The sequence below is a fragment of the Leiobunum rupestre genome, chromosome 8, assembly GCF_980474605.1.
Source record: "Leiobunum rupestre chromosome 8, qqLeiRupe1.1.hap1, whole genome shotgun sequence".
NCBI lineage: Eukaryota > Metazoa > Arthropoda > Arachnida > Opiliones > Sclerosomatidae > Leiobunum > Leiobunum rupestre.
This window is the reverse complement of record NC_143391.1, coordinates 46,953,326-46,975,559: the sequence shown is the minus strand read 5'-3', so window position 1 is coordinate 46,975,559 and position 22,234 is coordinate 46,953,326. Positions and strand designations below refer to the sequence as shown.

At 35.1% G+C, this 22,234-nt stretch overlaps 1 protein-coding gene across 3 annotated transcripts in view; it reads right to left on the bottom strand.

Annotated features, from left to right (window-relative positions):
- Window positions 1-22,234, bottom strand: part of LOC149933535 (cyclic AMP-dependent transcription factor ATF-1-like) — a 35,076-nt gene extending 12,842 nt beyond the window's left edge. The window contains exons 1-3 of one of the 3 annotated variants that reach the window (XM_090156102.1): window positions 22,216-22,234; window positions 21,975-22,094; window positions 8,178-8,390 (exon numbers count right to left, since the gene is read on the bottom strand). In XM_090156102.1, coding sequence (XP_090012228.1) covers window positions 8,178-8,354 — 177 coding nt within the window. In that variant the 5' untranslated portion in view covers window positions 8,355-8,390; window positions 21,975-22,094; window positions 22,216-22,234. Of the gene's footprint in view, window positions 1-4,873; window positions 4,981-8,177; window positions 8,391-12,185; window positions 12,484-21,974; window positions 22,095-22,215 lie in introns of those variants that run through there. The other 2 variants (XM_090156103.1, XM_090156104.1) reach the window with 2 other exon arrangements.

Below are 22,234 nucleotides of genomic sequence, written 5' to 3'. Positions count from 1 at the left end.
ATAAAAACCCAAAAAACAGTTTTTTTTGGGGTTTAAATCGTTTTTTAAACCCTGCTTTATTTTAATTTTTTATCTATTTTTCGTTTTTGTTCAACCGTGCATACATATTACCAATCAACTAAACATTAATGAGTATTATTACAAGTCTCACGTGACCAGAAGTTTTAGTTTCAGTTTCATTTTGTATAAATGACAGGTGACAAAGAAAATGCCTCAAATTTTATAGAAAAAATAGGAAATTTTGAAGCGAATTAAAGGACAATATAGGAAAAACCATAAGCAAAAAAAAAGGATTATTATCGAAAAACAGTAGATAAAACAAAGTGAAATATAGGATGAATATAAGGAATTTATAGGAAGGCATTTAAAATATAGGAAATGTAGTCGCCTTGTAAATGCACAAACCTTTTGGTATAATTTTTAGTTAAAAAAAAACAATTATGATTTAAACTAGTGTTGTAAGTCGGCGTTGTAAGTCGGAAAATTTTCCGGAAAATGACCGAGGTCTTTTTTCGGAAAAATACGGAATATTTTTCGGAAAAAAGACCTCGGTCATTTTCCGGAATAAAAAAGGTTATATTCCATGATAAGTCTAATATTTTATTTGCAAATTTAAATAAAGCGGCATTTTCACCTAATTTTTTCGAATCTAAAACTAAACCTCTAGACTAAACTGATTAACAATGTAACATTATTATTTATTAATGTTTTGTAGTATGTGTACTGATATTAGACATTTTATATCGATAAAAACTTAAAAACATAAAAAACTTTAAAATTAACAACACTAATTTAAACCATGGTTTAAACCAGCCAACCCTGACCAAACCATAAAATATTCGACCTAAATTATTTTGCTATTTTAGAGCCCTATTTCCGGAGCGACAAATTAGTTAAATTCGAACGATTCTGGGTCCCGACTCCCTTTAAATATAAAACCACCAACGCGTTCTTTAGGGAAGACCCCGACCATTTTAAAGATTACGTCGGTGACAAACCACTAAGCAGCGCCGAAAATATCACACGAACGGAGCGGCCAATATTGGAACCATTTAAGGGGCGACAGAAATACTAAAGGATTGTATTTATTTAATTAGATATAAATAAATAGTACATAAATTTCGAAAAGTCAAAATCCCAAATAAAAATTCAGCAGAACACTCACGGAATTTACGCAAGAAAGAAACAAGTTTTTACGCAGTAGCTTGGCGATTCGCAACAAGCAAACTCAAATTTCGAAAATGAATAGAGGATATTTAGGCGAGTATTTGAAGCGAACGCTGTAACAGTGAAAAAGAGAGCTCCGTCGCTTTCGCTGGTAACGCCAGCCCTTATCGCAATAAAAGGAGATAAACACGGAATCTAACGCAAACACGTACGCTATCTGCTCGCTACAGCCAACATTGGGAAAATACGAATACTACTCGGCGTGTGCCCTTGTTACGAAGGCCTGTTATACAAAAATTTAGTACCGGCAATATTCGCGGATAAGCCGTTAGAGCTGAACGGCGCTTTCGGGACTTTTTTACCCCCAAATCCACAAATTAACAAGTTCACTTTAAGCCAAATAGAGGCCGCCGCTTAAGTCGACATCTACATTTCTAGAAGCGAACAATTAATTACTAATGTGCAGTTATATTTTTATATTTATAATATTTATTAATATAAATTTTAATTACTACTAAAGCTTACTAATATTTTAACGTTAATGTATTGTAATTTCATTTTAATTAATTTCCTAATTTAATTCTTAAAATATGAATAATTTAATTCTTAAAATATGAATAATTTAATTCTTAAAATATGAATAATTTAATTCTTAAAATATGAATAGTTTAATTCGTAAAATATGAATAATTTAATTCGTAAAATATGAATGATTTATTTCTTAAAATATGAATAATTTATTTCTTAAAATATGAATAATTTATTTCTTAAAATATGAATAATTTATTTCTTAAAATATGAATAATTTAATTCTTAAAATATGAATAATTTAATTCTTAAAATATGAATAATTTAATTCGTAAAATATGAATAATTTAATTCGTAAAATATGAATAATTTAATTCGTAAAATATGATTTATTTATTTCTTAAAATATGAATTATTTATTTCTTAAAATATGAATTATTTATTTCTTAAAATATGAATAATTTAATTCGTAAAATACGAATGATTTATCTCTTAAAATAGGAATAATTTATATCTTAAAATAGGAATAATTTAATTATATTAAACTCTCCCCTTTTACACACAATCCAATTGGTTTCACGTACAGGGTCGGCCGATGACGCCGTGTCGTACATAACTCTTTTCCAGTTAGGGTTATAAATTTCAATGACATAGTTCTAACAAGGGACCCAGGTTTGGCCAGGTTTTAAATTAGTGCAAAATCCTTCTCATTTATCGGTTAACTTTTTAAACGAAACAATATTGTGTTAATATAATGGTGTAATATTTTGAGAAAATACTCAATTCACGTAGGAAAAACGACCTTTTATCTGGCCAGTTATAAAAACACCGAATTAAAATTACTTTTCATGCTGTTACTAAATGCAAATAATCTGCGTAGAGGAATAATAATCATGGTTTGTACAAAATGGCGGCGCCCATATTTTGGCGTGAAACACAGGCTATATCGTTTGAGCCAGTTTGCAGATATAACTCAATTTGATTTAAATATTAAATTTAATTTTCAATTAAATGTATTTTACTCTCTAGTAATGGTAATTTAGAGCAAAGTAATTTAAATTTAGTGTAAATTTGAAAATAAAATTTCATTAAAATTAATTTTAAATGTATTTTACGTTACCGCCGCACTCAAATTATAAATCAAGAAGTAATATTTTCAAGAGCCAGGACCTGTAAGTATCTGTTTAATATTGTTTGTATAGTGCTTGTTGAAATAATGGAAACTTTTCACGTGTAAATAGAACGTCGTGTTTTTGCTAAGGCTTAATCATAGAGTAATCCACTCACATACAGTGGAAGCGCAAGAAACATTAATCCTAACGGGCCAACTTGTTTTCGAGGCGTGATTAAATATAGTCCGAAGAGCGATGGTGTTGTTTTTACATTTTTTAGAGAATAAACTTGCATTTTTATCCAGATATTGTACATTAACTTTAGGTCAACTTAATAATTTCAAGCCTCGGAAACAAGACGTGGCGTACGAAAAGTATCAAGAAGTTTCGCTGATAGCCTTCCACTCTATGTGAGTGGGTTACTCTATGACCTTAATATGTGAAAAAAAGCTACCTGGTTAAATGAAAAAATTGTTGCGTACCGTACATGTTAAAAGTTGCCATTATTTCAACCAGCACTGTATGAACAGTAACTTGCAAGTCATGGTCATTAAAATCAATAAAATTTCCCTGTAAATCAAAGTTTTTTCAATCGGGAAAAATAAGCACCACAAACACTGCGCATGCGCGAAAGTATCATAATGGACACCCCCTGTTGTTGCGCCCCTGCGCAAAAGATAAGGTGTTGCGTATCAGCAAAAGATGCTACCCATGGAATAAAAGAAGTAAAATTTAGCGCAGAAAACATAAGAGAGGAATAGGAAATTTTTCGTCTCGTTGTCCATTCAGCCTATTAACTTCCGCTGGCGCCAAAACTAAGGCTTCGTCTATTGAAATATACATCCAACGGGAGCACACCATTGAATTGGGAATAATACTGCTAGAATTACAATGACGATTTCGGTTGTCATGGTTACGCGGGACCTGTTCTGAGAAGACTGTACGAAATTCATCTTTATAATTAGGCGGTAGCGCCATCTATATTTTGTAAAGTTATATTGCTAAAAATAAATAATTATTAGCTAACTCACCGTAACTTGAGTTAAAAAGGATCGTGTTGACAGAATAAAATTATTTTTAAACAACTTCAAAGGTTTGTTTGTTACGAGTAATCATACATTTCAATTTCGCATCAGATTCGCGAAAAAATTCAATTGCAATATAGTTGCCACCACTAGAGGCAGATGCCGCCACATGGATGGTTATGAGAGACGTTTGGGGTTTCCTTTGTAAACAACAAAGGAAAATTCCAAGGATAGTAGATACAGGGACGAGAAAGCAGGAAAAAAAATTCGATTTTAAACGTCTTCATATTCACGGGGAGTTAGATGTAAACAAACCGCAGCCATTGTTAAGACGTGGTTCACCATGGACAGTATTATTGTAGTTAGTTTTTACCACTTTGATGTTAAATTAAAAATAAAACTACGAGCGTAAATAAAAAATGCCTATTTGTTTTGAACACTTAAGCCTCGTCAAGAACCGCTAAAATTAGGTGACCGCCATTTTTTTGTTTACAACTAACTCTCCTTGCGTTTAAGTCGTTTTAGGTGATATATTCCAACAGAGGCCGCCAATACACTTTCTCGTCCCTGTATTTACTGTCCTTGAAAATTCAAATCACAACCGCTAAAACCGTTAAAAATCTGTTTCCTGTTTATGACGTTTGAATCACCAGGATAAGAAATATTTGCCTGGCAACGCTGCTGAACGCGTTAACACTTTTTTTTGGGGTCTTTATAGGGAAATATTATAGATCTGGGCCGTCCCTGTTGTTAATTAGTCGATGGCCAGATGCTTATTTCTTGAGACCAAATGCCTATTGAAAAGCTACGGCTACACTCGTATTCGTATAAAGTTTCCTCTACACGAGGGATGAGGCTTAGCCGGTTTACTTCTAGCCCTTAAAATAACCTGGTAGTCACCGACTAGTCAGTCATTCTGTCATTATCAGACAAGTAGTTATCAATTGCTGTGTTAGTTACCACTCAATATGGTTTATTAAAATTATAGCTTGGGTTACGTACGAACACGTTAATTTATATATTATTTACGATTAACCTTACGTTACTTTGGACCATTGAGTTTGCATATGTTTCGATGCGATGGGAAATTTCCATTTTTCACCGACAGAATCACCTTTCTAGAATCTAAAGGCGTAGTGATTAAACTTTCCTATTTTTTGTTTACACTTCAAATGCAGAGGGACTCACGATATTATATATAAAAGTGGCTATTATTGCGACATTTTCCAATGTGTGTTTCTAGCCGTTGCAGTAAGTCTAAACAAAACGTTACGTGATCGCCTGTAGCTGTTATTATTTTACGATGGTTAAAAAAACATCGTTGCCAATATCAAACGTCTGAAACCAGAACGTAAGGATGTGTACTTACGTAAATTTTAATATGATTTCTTAATTAAATGCATTGGTTCGAAATGTAATTGTCCCCTTTGCCCGTAGTAAGGGTTCGCTTGGATTTTGGTTACAAATGTTGGGAATGTGTAAGACTGACTGCTACAAGAGTTGGTACCATCTAAACGTGGTGGTGCCTTAAAACGCGGAAAACGAAAGTCCGTCATTTTCGGTGTATTTAAAACCAAATAATCTAAATCTGGCAACACAGGTATCTTTGAGAAATCGTTGCCTGGTAGCGCTGTTTTCAAGGAGGATAGGACCATAGAAATCTCTTAGGTAACTAGAATGCTGCCGCCTACGGCCGAGCTTGACGCCAGTTTGCCTTGAACCTTCAGCCAATGAGAGGCCGTAGAGTGGTTCCGCCAAGGAGGATAATAATCCTCCTTGGATCCGCTACTATAGCGGGAGATAGGTGACGTCATTCTCTCTGGTGACATAAAATTCTTGGCAGAACCACTCTTTGAGCTCTGATTGGCTGAGATCTGGTTATCGTCTGCCACGGCGTTTGGCCCATTTGCCAGTTACACGGCAGCATTCTAGTTACCTATGATATTTCTATGGATAGGACGGGAGGCGAAGTAGGAGGGATGAACGCGCCAGCATCCTTGTAAGAAGCATAGCGTGAACTCGGCGGGAAAATTTCGGAAAAATGGCGGCAAGATTGCGGCCGCTACGCTACGTGTTGCCGCCATTTTTCCGAAATTTTCCCGCCGAGCGCGCGCTAAGCTTCTTACAAGGATGCTGGCGCGTTCATCCCTCCTACTTCGCCTCCCGTCCTATCCTTCTTGGATTTGTAGCCCGGTTTAGTATTTCGATAGAAATCTTTCCAATACTTGACACTACGGCGCTACAAGCGGCGCTGCCGTAAAAGCACCAAACACGCCATTTGGTTTCGTCCAAGGTGACACTCCCGAAGTATAAATAAATACATTACCGGGGCTGCTTAGTGGTTTGTTTCGGAGGTAGTTCCAGTGGCGTAGCTGAGAACTCAGAGCCCCCCCGCAAAAAACTCTATGCGGCCCCCTTTTTAATTTTTTTAAGGTTAGCGGGGCCCCCCCGAAGCTCGAGGCCCCTCGAGCCCCCCCCCCCTGCGGACCATCAGCTACGCCACTGGATAATTCCTAAAATCTTACTTTAAGGGGAATTGTCACCAAAACCAAAATTTACGAGGTTTTTTTACAGAATGATAGAAAATATATTAATGATTATGTCCCTGAAATTTTATAGTTATTGGAAAAGTATTCAAAAAGTTACGCTACTTTTTCCGCAACCTACATCAAACGGTTCCAAAAATTTCAGAAATCGCGGTTGAACCTACGTGCAGCGCCAAAAGAATGAAGCGGCAAAAATTTGAGAAAGGGCGGCGTGTAAGGCATTTTAACGATTAACTACAATCTACGAATATAACTCCGTTAAAAAGCCAAGGAGAATGTCGTAGCAGACGACAGTTCCGACTGAAAAACGATAAAACCGGGGAAAATAATATTTCGTACGTGCAGGTAGGTTTAACCAAGCGGTTTGAGATTCTCGAGTCGGGGGGGATAAAACACGAAATTTGGTTGCTAATAAATAAAATACTGGAAATATTAACATGAAATTTTTTGTATAACCATTTTTGGACGTCCTCTATCCATTTAAATGGTTTTAAACCAATTTTAGGGTGGTGACAATTCCCCTTTAAGTATGCCTTTGTCTAATATTTCAATGAGACCTTGTTTCACACGGTACATACAATCAAATATATTACAGACCTGAGTACCCTAGATTCTAAATAACTGCCTAGTCAATAGCTTTTACCCACTTCCTGCCGGAACTCCGAAAACATTAGCTTGAAAGTTACCATGGTAACCAACTATAGATATGGCAACGGCCAGCTTTGATGACGCGCTGTTGTTGGCCGTGATAGGACAGTACAGCGACCAATGGAGGCCGATTTTTGGAGGTCACGTTCCGGAAGTGGGTAAACGTTCGAAAACCGTCAATCAGAAAGCTCTCAGAATTCGAATCTAGGGTACAATTAGGGGATTTGGTGCCATTAAAAATGTTACCATGGAAACATAATAAATATTGCGATCGCGATGCATGAGCTAAATGATAAAATTCTCAAAGCCGGAAACGCGCGAGAAATTCTGCCAGTTTTCAAAATCCGTTTAACAAACTTCCGTTTGCTATCTATAAAGGAGTTGGAAGTGATGTATTTTACGTCACTTCCCGTGAATAAGGTTTTATTAAATAAAACACGTTTATGAACAGGAAATTATATACACTTCTGATGCCTGAAGAAGACTATGGCTGCCCTGGTGATCCTGATAGAAACGAGAGTGGTTTACTGCGGAGATTTTCGCTCGCTATACGCTGAGCTAGACTCGGCTCCTAGTCGGGATATTAAGCCTTGTCTCGATTAGAAGCCCATTTACTTAACCACATACAAACGTGATTTTACGCGGAACTAAACCAGTTTCGTGAAGAGCGTGACAAATGTAACAAGATATTCAGAGTGATAACTAATCAGGGTTTCTTAAATCCATTTTCTGGCAAGTCTATTTTCTAAATTACATATGATCGCCCGTCTAGTTTCGGAAATCCCTATGGAAGCGCATGCAAAAATTATTCTAACGGGCCAGCTTGTTTTCGAGGCGTGATTAAATATAGTCCGGTGTTGTTTTTACATTTTTTAGAGTATAAACTTACTTTTTTATCCAGATATTGTACATGACCTTTAGGCCAACTTGTTAATTGCACGCCTTGAAAACAAGACGTTGCGTACGAAAAGTGTTTCGCTGATAGCCTTCCACTCTACGTGAGTGGGTACTGTGGGTTACTCTATGGTTTCGGACGAGGGTGGAAATCGGATGAAATTGTAATTACGAAGTGAAAGCCCAATCCAAGGACATGGAAACTAACCCTCACGAGTAAGCCAAAATCTGTCAATGACGTAGTTGAGATGACGTACCTGGGAGGGCGGGGCGAAGACCACCGTCCCGTTGGCTCTGACTCCGGTAGCAATGGTGGATGTGGTGCTCCTGGCGATGGAGGTGCTGAGCTCGGAGGACGTGATGCTTTGAGACGGAGAGCTCCTTTCGATGATGGATTGCGTTGATACTACAGTCTCTTCAACCAAAGCATCCATACTTCGTCGTCGTGACCACGGCACACACCCTTTGCCCTGCAAATGGAAATAAATACTTCGCTTTTACATCCGCAGAATCTCTTTGGAAAAATTCAGCTCGAATTTCAGGTAGCTCTTCTATTTCCGTCACGTGATTCGGTAGCCCCACCCAGCAAATTCAAACGATACGGTGGTCGTTTAAGGGGAAATCCTGCGATTCAGTCTGGCCCGTATATGGGGGGTGCTAGGGGATGCCCAGCGCCCCCAAATGAATACTTGAGCAACTACCAACTAATAACAAGAATGTATTGAAGTTACTAAGAATATTGGACTACAGGATTCTGATTCCCATCCTCGCAGCCTTTGTAGCTTAAATTCGTCTGCTATATGGTATGACTTTGAATGCCCCTTAAATGCAGACGAACTTTCTCCGCAAAAGCTGTGAGGATGGTACCAGGGGTTAATGCTATGCTGAAATATTCTTACTAACTTCAATACATTCTTGCTAATACCATATAACATCGGTTACCTGTATTTTTAATAAAATATTATGTTTTCAACGAAGTCTAAATTCATAATTTAAAAAATAACCAAATAAAGCCAATTTTGGTATATTTACTAATTTCAGGAGTGATAGTTAAAAATTACGATTTTTAGCATTGGCACTCCCCAAAAACAATTTGAGCGCCCCGAGTTTTGTTGGTTGGTTACGGGCCTGTGTTTAGTACCACTTTCTGCCGCTAGTTGGGGTAAGCACTCCCTCAACATCGCGCTGTATTGATTTACTAAGGCACAAATAAATTGTCTTTAACCAGAGGCGAGTAAGACCATGCACGCTTAGAAACATCGTCTTTCAATTAATTCATATTTCGGCCGCAAAATAAGCAAATTAAAATATTAGAAATTATACGTTATTAAAAGTGTGGAAACTGTAATAAATATTATAATTTTTTTATCTAATATTATAAGTATCGAGAACAGAGACTAATGATTGTCTTAAAAGGCCAATGTCAAAAAAATTATTACGGGTTTTAATTGGAAGTGCGTTCTGATCAAATTTTATGTTAATACCTATATTTCAAAAATAATACAAGCCTTATTCGTTTATTTTACATCATTCTCATTAAAAACTTGATTTAAAAATTGCCAAAATGTATGGCTTTTAGGGGTGTGCAAAATATTTTGTGATACCAAATAATTCAATCGAATACCAAATCGAATATTCGATTCGTCAAATCGAATAGCGCTTGGAAAAGTTCACGAATATTCGTTTCTCCTGATTTGGTATTTTCAAATAGTTTGCAAAATGGTCGGATAACCGCGGGTCTTTTTCTAATTTGTTGAGTTTCAAGGCCATCAAAGGAGAGCGCAATGAAAATTCCGAAGTAGTCCTTATTTCTGACACCTCTTTAGGCCACAGCGGCAAGGACTATATAAAGAGTTACCTTGCTCGTCCATACTCTGTGTATTAAAACTTTTTAGCGAAAGGCAGAAACTGTTTAATTGTTTATTCTAGCGCCTATTGGCTAGATTATTGGCGTGCCTGATTTTCTGTTTTGGAATTTTCTAGAATTAAAAAGTAAAACTAAAACCAATTCTAAAACTAAACCGGGAGAAATGTTTTATGTAATTTTGTGGTTAAAAAAGTGAACTTTGTGTAACATTTTGAAATTATGTGAATGGTAAGTCAAGAATTTATTTAATTAAAAAATTAAATTTATACAAAAGATACTAAAATGTACTTTATTATTGTAGGTTTCGTTTGAGAAGCCCATATTTTTAGCCAAAGCCAAAATTAAATTATTTTCTTATTTTGCTATTTGCAAGTAAAACGTCCGGTGATTTCAATTATTTTTTTATTTTTTAGTTCCAAAAGAAAGAACTATACTATTCATAAATGCCACCACCCTCCTACGTATTGTAACCCGGCCACCTGTTTAAAGGCATTATAAGTCGCTAGATGACTTGGGCCTAAGGTGGTGCCTTGGGTATTAGCCTAGCTGATTATTATTATTATTATTATTATTAAATCGTCAAATTCACAGTTTTTTCCTCGAATACATTTAAATACAAAAGACAGTTAAATAAATGGGGGTGGAATTTTGAACCAGTGATGGGCGAACTCAGCTCATTTTAGAGAGGTTTGGAGCATTTGGAATCAGAATGAGCGGTAACTTTCAAATAATTGAGAGCATAACCTAAACTTTAGCTTGATTAAATAAGCGAGAAGCTGCCTCTATATTTAGCTTTTAATGAGCGAGACCCTCCGAGAACCTAAATTTGAGCTTGATTAAATGAGCGGAAGAGAGGAGTGTGTCTCTTTAGGCCGGAAGGTGAGCGGATCTTAGGGATAAGCGCTGCACTTACTCATAGATTGTGCGAGAGAAGAGTTGCCTTTTCCAATCTTTCTACGTTTGTTGACCTTTTTGATGAGGCGAGCGAAATTTATTATAATTTCTTTGAGCGGAGAGATACAAATATGTCAGTTTAGCGTGAGCGGCTTGTGAGCTGAGATGGAATTTAAAAAAAAAATGCCCATCATTGTTCAAAACTGGACGCTTGCTAGGGATTGAACACCGGATTGGGCTGATATTTGTGCTTGCCCAGAAACCGCTCTCTTATGGTAGACGTAATTCACGATTCCTCGTGGAGCACGTGGCGCCATCTAAGTACACTGACAGTTATATTCCTAAAATAATGGCTAGACGAAATAATCGTTTAATTATACATTTTGCTTTGAATTTGAGATCCATAAATTTAAACGTAAATTATTAATTAAATTAATCATAATAGACGTGAAAAACGGTAGAAATGACCTCAGTGACTATTGAAGTCGCGAAGCGCTGAGGCTGGCAGCCATGTTGGCACGAAATGTTACCTTTTTGCACCCCCTCCATTTATGCAATTTATTGTACCTTCTATAGGGACTTGGCAGCATGACGTAAACGTCACCCATGCTTTTTTTTAATTGGGAAAAAAGATTACCAGCATGGGCCATGGCGACCATAGCCAAAGGTAAAGCGTGACGTCATGCTACCAAGTTCCAATTTTACCCAAACTTATGGTAAAAAATATTTCGGTCTATGAACCATTTCAGTAATATCGTCTGCACAAACGCACCATCTAGTATCAGAAAAGAGAAATGCTTAGCAGTATATGTAACATATTTTTTAATGGTAGTCTGTTTCGCCACGGCCAACTTTGATTTCTCGCGCATCTCTCGCGCTACAGCGGCCATCTCATTCGTTGACGTTTCTGTGTTAACCTATGAGCAAAAGATGTGTATGACGTCAGCGCCCCTAGCGGATTATTATTTTTAGTATAGTTTTTACATTGAAGACAATATAACCACCGAGCGTGGCGCTGAACTCCTACACATTATAGTAGTTTATAGGGGGAAAATCCTTGCTCGCGGAATTTCGACGAATGTGTTGGCCGTAGTAGCGCGAACAGCGCGTGATCAAAGTTGGCCGTGGTTTCGCCAATGATAATATAAATCATTATTAAAGACTGAGAACTCTCCCGAGAAATCGCCACCGACAGCATATTTGAAGAATCTGCCAAGGCTTATTGAAAATTGAAACGCTTTCAACAGTAGATAAGACATTTACTTTGGAAAAATAAAGATTCATTATTGAATCAGAATACAGAAATGACGAATTACCTTCGTTTCTGAAGGTAGTGATTTTTTTAATTGGAGAGCTAAATGCGTTTACTGGTCTCCTCAGAAAATTTCGATTACGCAATCAGTCCTCGACAGAAGATCATTGACCGAAAAAATTCAGTGTCATACTTTAGTTAATGTGACTTATGTTAATATGTAATTTCCAAATAAATGAAATCTCTACTTACGAAAACCTGCCCTAGATGGTGCCACAATTATTACTGAAGAGGTTTTTATGATGAGAATATTAAGGGGTTACTAGTGCTCAGATTCAAAGTCGTTTGTAGGAAAGGAGATTTAACGTTCCATCAGAAATGTATTTCTGGATCGTACCATATCAGATCATTTCACAATTCAGAAGCTAGTGGTAACTGGCGGTAGTTATGTTGGAATCAATTCGTAGCAGACGACTCTACTCCCTTTCAGTAAATGGAAACATATCGCGAACTTTATTTGTTTTGAATATTTTAAAACTGGTAATCTAATCTTATGGCAAGATGGCAACTACAGCCTTTGAATGGTACCATTAGATTTTATGATCAAAGAGTACCGCATCAAGACGAAAGCACTTTTCAAAGGTCCACTTTCAAGTCGTCCACTTCGAAAATCCCTCTTATATGACGCGTAATAACATGAAATATATCTGTCGAAAAACCCGCCAATAGATGGCGCTACCACTCCCTTCTAAAATTTCAATCGAAACTGCGAAATCTCCACGGAAATATACGACAGCGATCTACATCCAGCAGCCTCGTTTATATTTCGACGCGCCGACATTATCGAGCGAAACATCGGATACTCTCTCTCCGAGGGATTGCAACGCGGGGGGGATAGGGGGCGCGACGGTGAAAAATAACACGTCACGTGTTGTCGGAACGTAGTACAGGTACACATTTCCCTTTCGCTGCGGCTCCCGCCCTCCATTTCCCCGGTTCGAGTGACGCAAACGGTCGATTTTATAGCTAGAACACGTCATCGACTGATTCTAACGAAACGGGAGAGTGGGAGGTGGAAGGCACGTTTCCGTTCCGAGCGCGCCAGAGCTGGGCACAGTTCAAAGCGACCTAGATCACTAAATTTAATGCGAGTTTGAGCTGTGAGATGTATAATCGTAATTATTATTATTAAAACTGTAGCAATTTGAATTTTGTAAAGAATAAAAAATAAACCAGCTTTTATGCCATTTACAATTCGAAATAAATGCTATTACCGGCAAGAAAGGATATCGAAATAGGAGGGTTTAAAATTTACGAGACAGTTTCATAACACATTTATGGTCGACCTCAGACTAAGTCGATAAGCCTAATGCGTGTTCTTTGCCTCGTCGTCATAATAAGCTTGTATATAATATAATTTAGTTTTAAGTTGCATATGGTTCTCACTAGCCGCTTTTATTTATGTGGTGTAACGTCACTCCGCACACAGTAATCGGTCACTAACTAACTGACACATGTATGGTACGTAGTTATAGACTGTGCTAAGGAAGTATTATAAAAAGTGCGACGACAGTGCTGTAGCTTTAATAATGGGCAATTTACAATGTAATTTTTTTCTATATGGCAGAGCAAAAATTTCAACAATATTTGCTATTTATTGCTCTCAAAATAGTGACTGCGCTCCAATGTGAGAGTAGTGCGCCCACCTCCAATACGGGACAGAAAGGGAGGGAGGCAAATCAAAAGGGGGAGGGGGGAAATGAGTAGGTCGAAGTAAGACTGTGCCCGTTTATTTGAGTCACGCGTCATAATCGTGGTGGCTTACGTCACGTGGCTCCCGTTTTTTGCCTACCACCCCCCTACGGATTGCCTTTGTATTAGTTTGACGCTCAGTGTAGACGTTGCCGCCGTGAAATCATAGTAATTAACGGGATATCGAGCACGCGATCTGCCGATACTTGCGCGGATAGTTATTGATTGGAAATAAATACCTCAGTGCAAACGACTACATTCGAGGTGGTAATTATAGGAGGCGCTGCTAGTCAGTTTGGTTCATAGTAAAATAATATATAACATGTAATATATCACATGTAATAACGTAATATATCACATGTAATAACGTAATATATCACATGTAATAACGTAATATATCACATGTAATAACGTATTGTATCACATGTAATAACGTATTGTATCACATGTAATAACGTATTGTATCACATGTAATAACGTATTGTATCACATGTAATAACGTATTGTATCACATGTAATAACGTATTGTATCACATGTAATAACGTAATATATCACATGTAATAACGTAATATATCACATGTAATAACGTAATATATCACATGTAATAACGTAATATATCACATGTAATAACGTAATATATCACATGTAATAACGTAATATATCACATGTAATAACGTAATATATCACATGTAATAACGTATTGTATCACATGTAATAACGTAATATATCACATGTAATAACGTAATATATCACATGTAATAACGTAATATATCACATGTAATAACGTAATATATCACATGTAATAACGTAATATATCACAAGTAATAACGTAATATATCACATGTAATAACGTAATATATCACATGTAATAACGTAATATATCACATGTATTAACGTAATATATCACATGTAATAATGTAATATATCACATGTAATAATGTAATATATCACATGTAATAATGTAATATATCACATGTAATAATGTAATATATCATATGTAATAATGTAATATATCACCCCCCCCCCTTGACGCTTAAGCTTTGCATGTGACTTGATGTTTTGTTATTACACCCATGGCTCAAGATGTCTTTTAGCCCCCCCCCTTTGAATTTTCTCTGTATCCGCCACTGGTTGTAGGAAACCAATGAGATAAAAATCGTCCCAATATAGTGATAAATGATCCTCCCGAAATATAAATAAAAACATTCTTAATAATATATAATAATAATAATAATATAATAATTTTGTACTGTCTCGAATTTTATAAAAAACAAATTGTTTTAGAAGAATAAAATATTACATTTCTAGCTTTCGCTGACGAAAAAGAATTCTTTAATTAACGTTCGTAGATATTGATCGGGGTTGTACGCACCCTTATGTACGCGAAGACATCTTGTTTTGAAGCTAATGGAATGTGCAATTCTTTTCCTCCGAGTATTACTCTAGCGAAATTTAGATACTTCATTTTAAGAGGAAAACTAACTATATTTTTTTATTTTGAAGGATAGTCAATAAAATACCGTAACGAAGGAACTGGAAAACACCATGGCTTAAAGAAGGTACTTGAAGATAATAAAATATTAAGCTCAGTACAATAAAGTACTTAAAATGTGTAGAGCAGTCAATATGCACGATATTTCACTACAGCAGATGTACTTTAAAAATGTTATTTTAAAAAAATTTCACATATTTTCATATTACATATTGGTTATAATTACCTAAATTAGCGGTTCCCAATTTTTTTTGCTATGGAACCCTAAATTATCCACCCAATTCTGGCGGAACACCTTATTGGAACCGCTGACCTAAAGTATATTATACATTTATTAATTTTATTATACATTTATTAATTTTATTATACATTTATTAATATTATTATACGTTTATTAATATTATTATACATAATATATTTGTTATTATTACATAAATTATATTATGTATTTGTTATTATTACCGAAATTATATTATAAATTTATAAATATTATTATACATAATATATTATCAGAAGAAAATAGGGGAAGTACGTATCGGTAGCTTTGAGCCGTAGAAGTCATCGTGTGACCCACGAAAACACCTTTTTACGCATAATAATCCAAACTGAAAAGTAGTTCCACCTTTGTTTTGTTTCAACACGGCGATAAACGACGAAAGCAAAGACACCTTAGCTCATTTAGCAGAGAATGAAAACGACAATATGTTACAATTGTTCAATTTAAGAAAAATTGATTTTTTAAACGATGTATTCATCCGCGATTTCCCACCAAACCGTTTTGGCGCGAAAATTCGTGAAAAGTGACGCCTTGCCAAAGCTGACCAGAATCGTACTTCCCCCTATTTTCTTCTGATATTATATATTTGTTATTATTACCTAAATTACATAATAAATTTATTAATATTATTATACAGAATATATTATATATTTGTTATTATTACCTAAATTGTATTATAAATTTATTAATATTATTATACAGAATATATTATATATTTGTTATTATTACCTAAATTGTATTATAAATTTATTAATATTATTATACAGAATATATTACATATTTGTTATTATTACCTAAATTGTATTATAAATTTATTAATATTATTATACAGAATATATTTGTTATTATTACCTAAATTGAATTATAAATTTATTAATATTATTATACAGAATATATTTGTTATTATTACCTAAATTGAATTATAAATTTATTAATATTATTATACAGAATATATTTGTTATTATTACCTAAATTGAATTATAAATTTATTAATATTATTATACAGAATATATTTGTTATTATTACCTAAATTGTATTATAAATTTATTAATATTATTATACAGAATATATTTGTTATTATTACCTAAATTGTATTATAAATTTATTAATATTATTATACAGAATATATTTGTTATTATTACCTAAATTGGATTATAAATTTATTAATATTATTATACAGAATATATTTGTTATTATTACCTAAATTGGATTATAAATTTATTAATATTATTATACAGAATATATTATTATATTTGTTATTAGCCTAGAATTTGAATCGACTCAACATAAGTAAATTTCTCTAAGTAGAAATAAATAAATTTGTGATTATAGTAAATTTCGAGTGGTGACGTGCCTCACTAGGTGATTTCCCGACACTTTTTAATTGAACACAGTTGGTACAGCTTAGACTGTACCAAGCTTTGACCTACTAAATACTATGAAATTTTACATAGTCTGACGAGCTCAAGCATGTATCGTAACCGAAGTTCGCATAATTGGACCATTGTAAACTATTCAGTATTTATTTGATTTAGTCACATTGAAACTAATCAGATTATTTTGTTATCAAACACGGAATTCATTAACCTTCAATTTATCTGGTCAGAATTTGTCAAGTCAAAGTTAATTGAACTAATAATATGGCGAGCAACAACTTCCTAATTGGAACCAAATCCGTAAACCCAACGGTTCTCGAGTTATTGAATGACCTTGAAGACTTGGTTCAAGGTCATGCAATTTTACACTAATAAATGCCCCCTGCACGAGGAATGCTCCCTAGAAATTTAAAATAAAAAGGTTTTTCAGTTATTTATAATTTTTCGTTTAAAATAAAATGATATAATAGTAACAAAATGACTAAAATCAATTGAAAATTTCAAAACCCAAGAGGTTTTAGCGCCACAGCAGTGCTATCGTAATAAAAACCAATCAATGACGTCAGACTTGCAAAGAGTTAAACGTTTTGAGCGCACGAGTGGCCGGAATTCAGAAAAATATTTCAAACATATTTTGGAAATTTACAATAAACGTTTGACGTTACACTTACGGCTTCAACTTCACTTCTAGTCTGGAGTTTACTAACGTCGTAAGTACAAACAGGAAATAATATATGTATACACTAGGAATGTCTAATACTCCATGTCTCCATTTCGCTGTGCCACGAATGGGTCCGGGAAAACAGGCGTGGGGTTGGCAAAAACCGTCTTTTTCCAAAAATGAAAAAGCCAGTATGCTTTAAACCGGATAAATCAACGGTTTTAACGGTTAAAACCAGAATGAAACCACCATTAAAAAAACTTATATCAGGCCCTAATATGTATTTCTTCTAGTGTTTTGCGCTTTAATTTATAATTTAAAAAATTCGTGTTTAGCCATGGATTTTTCCAAGTGGTTAAATAAGAAGTAGGCTGCAACAATCAGCAGGGAAATGCGAACATTAAGGTTTGGGTTCGTGTGATAGGTGAAAAATACTTTGTAAACAAATCGAGGTAGCCAGCGTACAAAAGTAAACTTAAACAGTATTCAAAGTCCCTGCTGCTTGGTTTTGCGCTTGTTGCAGCCTACTTCCAGGGGCTAGTAGGCCACACTTTGAAGCTCTCTGGCGCTCTTTTAACTCATCGTAGGAAAATGGGGAAAACAGGCATACGTCTCAGCTCACCCCCTACAACGCCTTACAATTTTTGCATAACCTTTTGAAATACCCTGTACAAACTATTCCAAGTAAGACTAGTTTGCGTCTTTTTAGAGCTCTTACATAATTTACCTACATTTAGTTTTTATGGCGAAATTGCTATAAAATTTACTAAAATGGGGTATGACCTTCCATATTTATGGTGGACCAAGGAATTTCATATTCCGTGGTCCACCAAGTTTAAGTTTTTGACGGAAGATTGCGCTAGTTACCGTTGCGTCAATAACACTAAACGGAGAAAAAATAATTTTCGACCGTTGCTCAACGTGACGCAAAGTCTTGTTGAACGCTTTTTTGCTGACAATGACAATAGTTGATTTTATAAAATGTCTTTACGCTTGTCCAACTTGTTGAAATGTTGCCCTCAAATAGTTCAGCCAATGCCTAAGAATGAGTTCATAAGCTCTTTAATGGGAGAGAAAACGGATCCACTGCGCATTTCCATTAGTTTTCTAAAAACGTCTGAAATCGTTTCTACTAAAATTTCGCAATTAATTGAGGTAAACAAAATGTAATTTGCATAGAAAAATTCAAGTGGCGATAAGTTATTTCACGTAGACTCTAAAATTAGACCGAAAACGGCTGATTCTTCTTTGTAAATTAACACTGCAATTTCCAAAAATCGGGTTTGATTCCGTAAAATGTGAGATGAACAGATTTTTTAAAATCACTGGTTCCCCTAAATATTTGTTTCCGTGCAATGCACACCAGCGTACCTTCAATGGCTGATTTTATTCGTTTTGGGGGGAAGGAGTTTACGTTTAGAGCGTCTCGACCGTAGAAATAAGTACGTTATTACTGGATGAATTGCGTACACTTTGCACATGGCGAAGTAAGAAATTTCATTCCATAACAAGAGACACACTTTTGGGTGATTTTTTAGCAAACCTCTTATGAACAATCACCATAAGTAACATAATTTACATAAGTATGACACGTTCTTCAACACTAAGGTCCTTGATAGTTTTATTCACTAATGACGACATAAATCACAACGAGCGTAAGGACTGAAAACTCTCTGCGAATTGTTAATAGTCTTTGGAACTATCAGGTAAATGAAGCGCAAGACGCCACCATTTTCGACGGAGCAGTCAAGCCTTAGTGAAAATTTAAACGCTTTCGAAATTTAAAAATAACGCTTACGTTGTAAAAATAATTTTGACTTTCAAATACGATTAGGTCTGTGCGATTAGTGATTTAAGGCAATCGAGTATCAATTTCTTTTTTCATCGAGTATTCGAGTCGATTAATATTGAACTCGAGTCGAGTAATCGAGTACTTGATTAAGGGGAAACTTTCTCTTATTCGATTCGAGTAACTAAAAAAAACCCTCGAGTAATATTTTTAACGAGTCGGGTTATCGAGTACTTGATTAGGAACTGGTTTTTTCAAGTAATTATGAAATTAAATTTAAAAGGAGTATAAAGTAGCGTTCAATACTGAAAAATATCCTACAACTTTGTAAAAACTCCTCTTTGAACTTTGAAGCAACGAGGATAGAAAAAACAAACTTAGAGAGCAGCTTATTCGAGTAATCGGGTACTCGACTATGTAATTATTTGGTACTCGGTAATCGACGAGTATTCTCCAATGACGTATTCGAGTTCGAGTACTCGACCTCAAAAAAGGCAGAGTACTTGCTTAGCAATAAATAGGATCCATAAAATTTTGGTGTTTTTCAAACCCTATTTCCGAAATTCACTCTATTCTGTGACGCTTTAAGAGTCATACTTTTTATTATGTTACTTATGCCATTACATAACAAACTAGGCTGCCTTAATCCGGATTGCCATTAGCTGAAAACTATTCGTGAGTTCTGAACCGTTCAACCAGTCCCCATGCGCACTATTCGGAAAAAAAAATTCTAGAACTACCCAAATGCAAACTATTCGCAGACAAGAACCTCTTGTTGAACCGTTCGGAACCGTTCTAAATGGTACCTGCTCAAGAGCAAGTACTGGCCGGAACTCAAGGTTGAAATCTCTAAAATTCGTCTGCACATCGGGCTGCGTACGTCAAATCGTACGAATCACAACTATTCGTCCAAAAGTTCTGAACTATCCAGAACTTTTGCGTGACGTCACAGCTTAGTCCTAAGCCGTTCTCTTAACGGTTCAGAACTCACGAATAGTTTTCAGCTATTGTGAACTCATCCTCAAAATTGCGCTTTAAATTTCCCAATAATAAAGCTTTGTGAATTTCTACTCTGGGTAAAGCGATTCACACAACATGGCGACGAGGGGCGTGTCGAGTGGGTTGGGTTATGGCATTTTTTTCACAAATTTCATAATGCAATAAGGGGGATGAGGGTCGTACAAGAACCTAGATTATCTTTTAATCAATTTAACAGGGTTGGCACTTTTTTAATTTTTTTATAAAAATCAAATCAATCGATTTTTTTAGATTTAAATCAGATTTTTTAAATTTTTATACAATTAATGGCTCTTTTCCTGTATAATTAACGATTATTTTACATTTAGCAATTAGCTAATCTTGGATTAAATGAAATCTTAATTAAATTTAATTATTATTTTAATTTTTTAAGAACTTATTTTTTGCCATTTTTTATTCCTCCATTGAAATACATTGTGTGATTTAAATCAATTTAATACTTAGCTAGGACTGAAAAAATAAAATAAGCTGTTGCCTAGCAATAAATAAATATTAATATTTTTGAAAGAAATTTCATAATCTTAACGTGGATGGTGCTATTATAATTGTGGAGGGCCTGGGTTGCATATTTGTCATTTCATGGGTGGGGCTTTCCAATTTATACTCTTCGTTACGAGGGGTAAGGAGTCGACTTTTAGCGTTACGTAATTTGTGAACGGCTCCTAACTTAATTTAAAAAAATTATGGGTATTCGTGAAAACGTTAAAGGTTTCTGCTTATTCCAAGCAAAACCAATAGATGATTTAGGACGCAGGATACGTAGGAAGCGTCGTCTGCTTATACTATTTAAAATCGACTATTATTTGCATAGCCGACAGCTTCCAATGCAGATCGTCAAACGGTACCTGCATCTTGTCTCTATCACGTTCAGAAAAGTCAATTACAAATGGTAATTAAATTTAATTTGGATTAAATTAAATTTTAATTTTACTTAACTGGTACAAGCTAAAATGTCAATCAATTAGACAAGAAAAAGAGACATAAATATATAATAACCGATTTAATTAAAAATTGTTCTAATTATAAAAGGGGGAAATTGCATTTTAATAAATATTGCAACAGTCAATGTGGTTGAGGCAAAAATTAAGACACTTTGTCGTACCACCCCTTACACCTCTTGTTAACACATTTAAACTGATTAATAGTAATCATGGTTAGTATTCGTATAGTAAAGATAAATCAAGAGTGTACTTGAAATACGAAAAGTAGTAGGAACAGTTGTTATAACTTTAATTTGAACCGTGAAATGATATTCGTTTTAAATTAATAGACTAAACCAATGCAATTGTTAACGTAAGCAATTCTAATAAAGAATATCTTCCAATATTTATCATCAATTGTTTTTTTTTAAATTAGGCGTATAGGGTATTACAGTTAAGAGAACATTTCAATGTCGAATTCACAGGCAAAACGCAGTCAAAATTTCATAAAGGCAGCCTCCCTTACAAGGCTTCGCGCGATGTACATGGAACTAAATTTCAAAATGTCTGCCAATCTACCGATACCACGGCAATGTAACTTTCAAAGGCACTTTCGCCCGAAGGAGTCCAAATAATTCTAACGATTCTTAACTAATTTTCGATAAGAAATATTGAATTATGTCACCACGTTGACCACCATGCCTGATTGTTATTATTGCACAGCTGAGTACTTACCAGTTACGTAGTTCTCGTCACCGGGTGATGCCGCAATCCCAGTGGATAAATTTACAGAAACGTAGCAGCCACGTCAGATCACGAAATCGGCGTCACTATGATTCTGTCGTTCGTCACTCTCTATAATTATAGATTATGATATTACTGCGCAGACGCCGACTAGTACTACTTTCTATTGGCCGAGTCGCGACGGACGACGGGAAACCGCCATAAATATGACCAATGAAAACGTTCTACTTACATTTTTGGAAATATTCTGG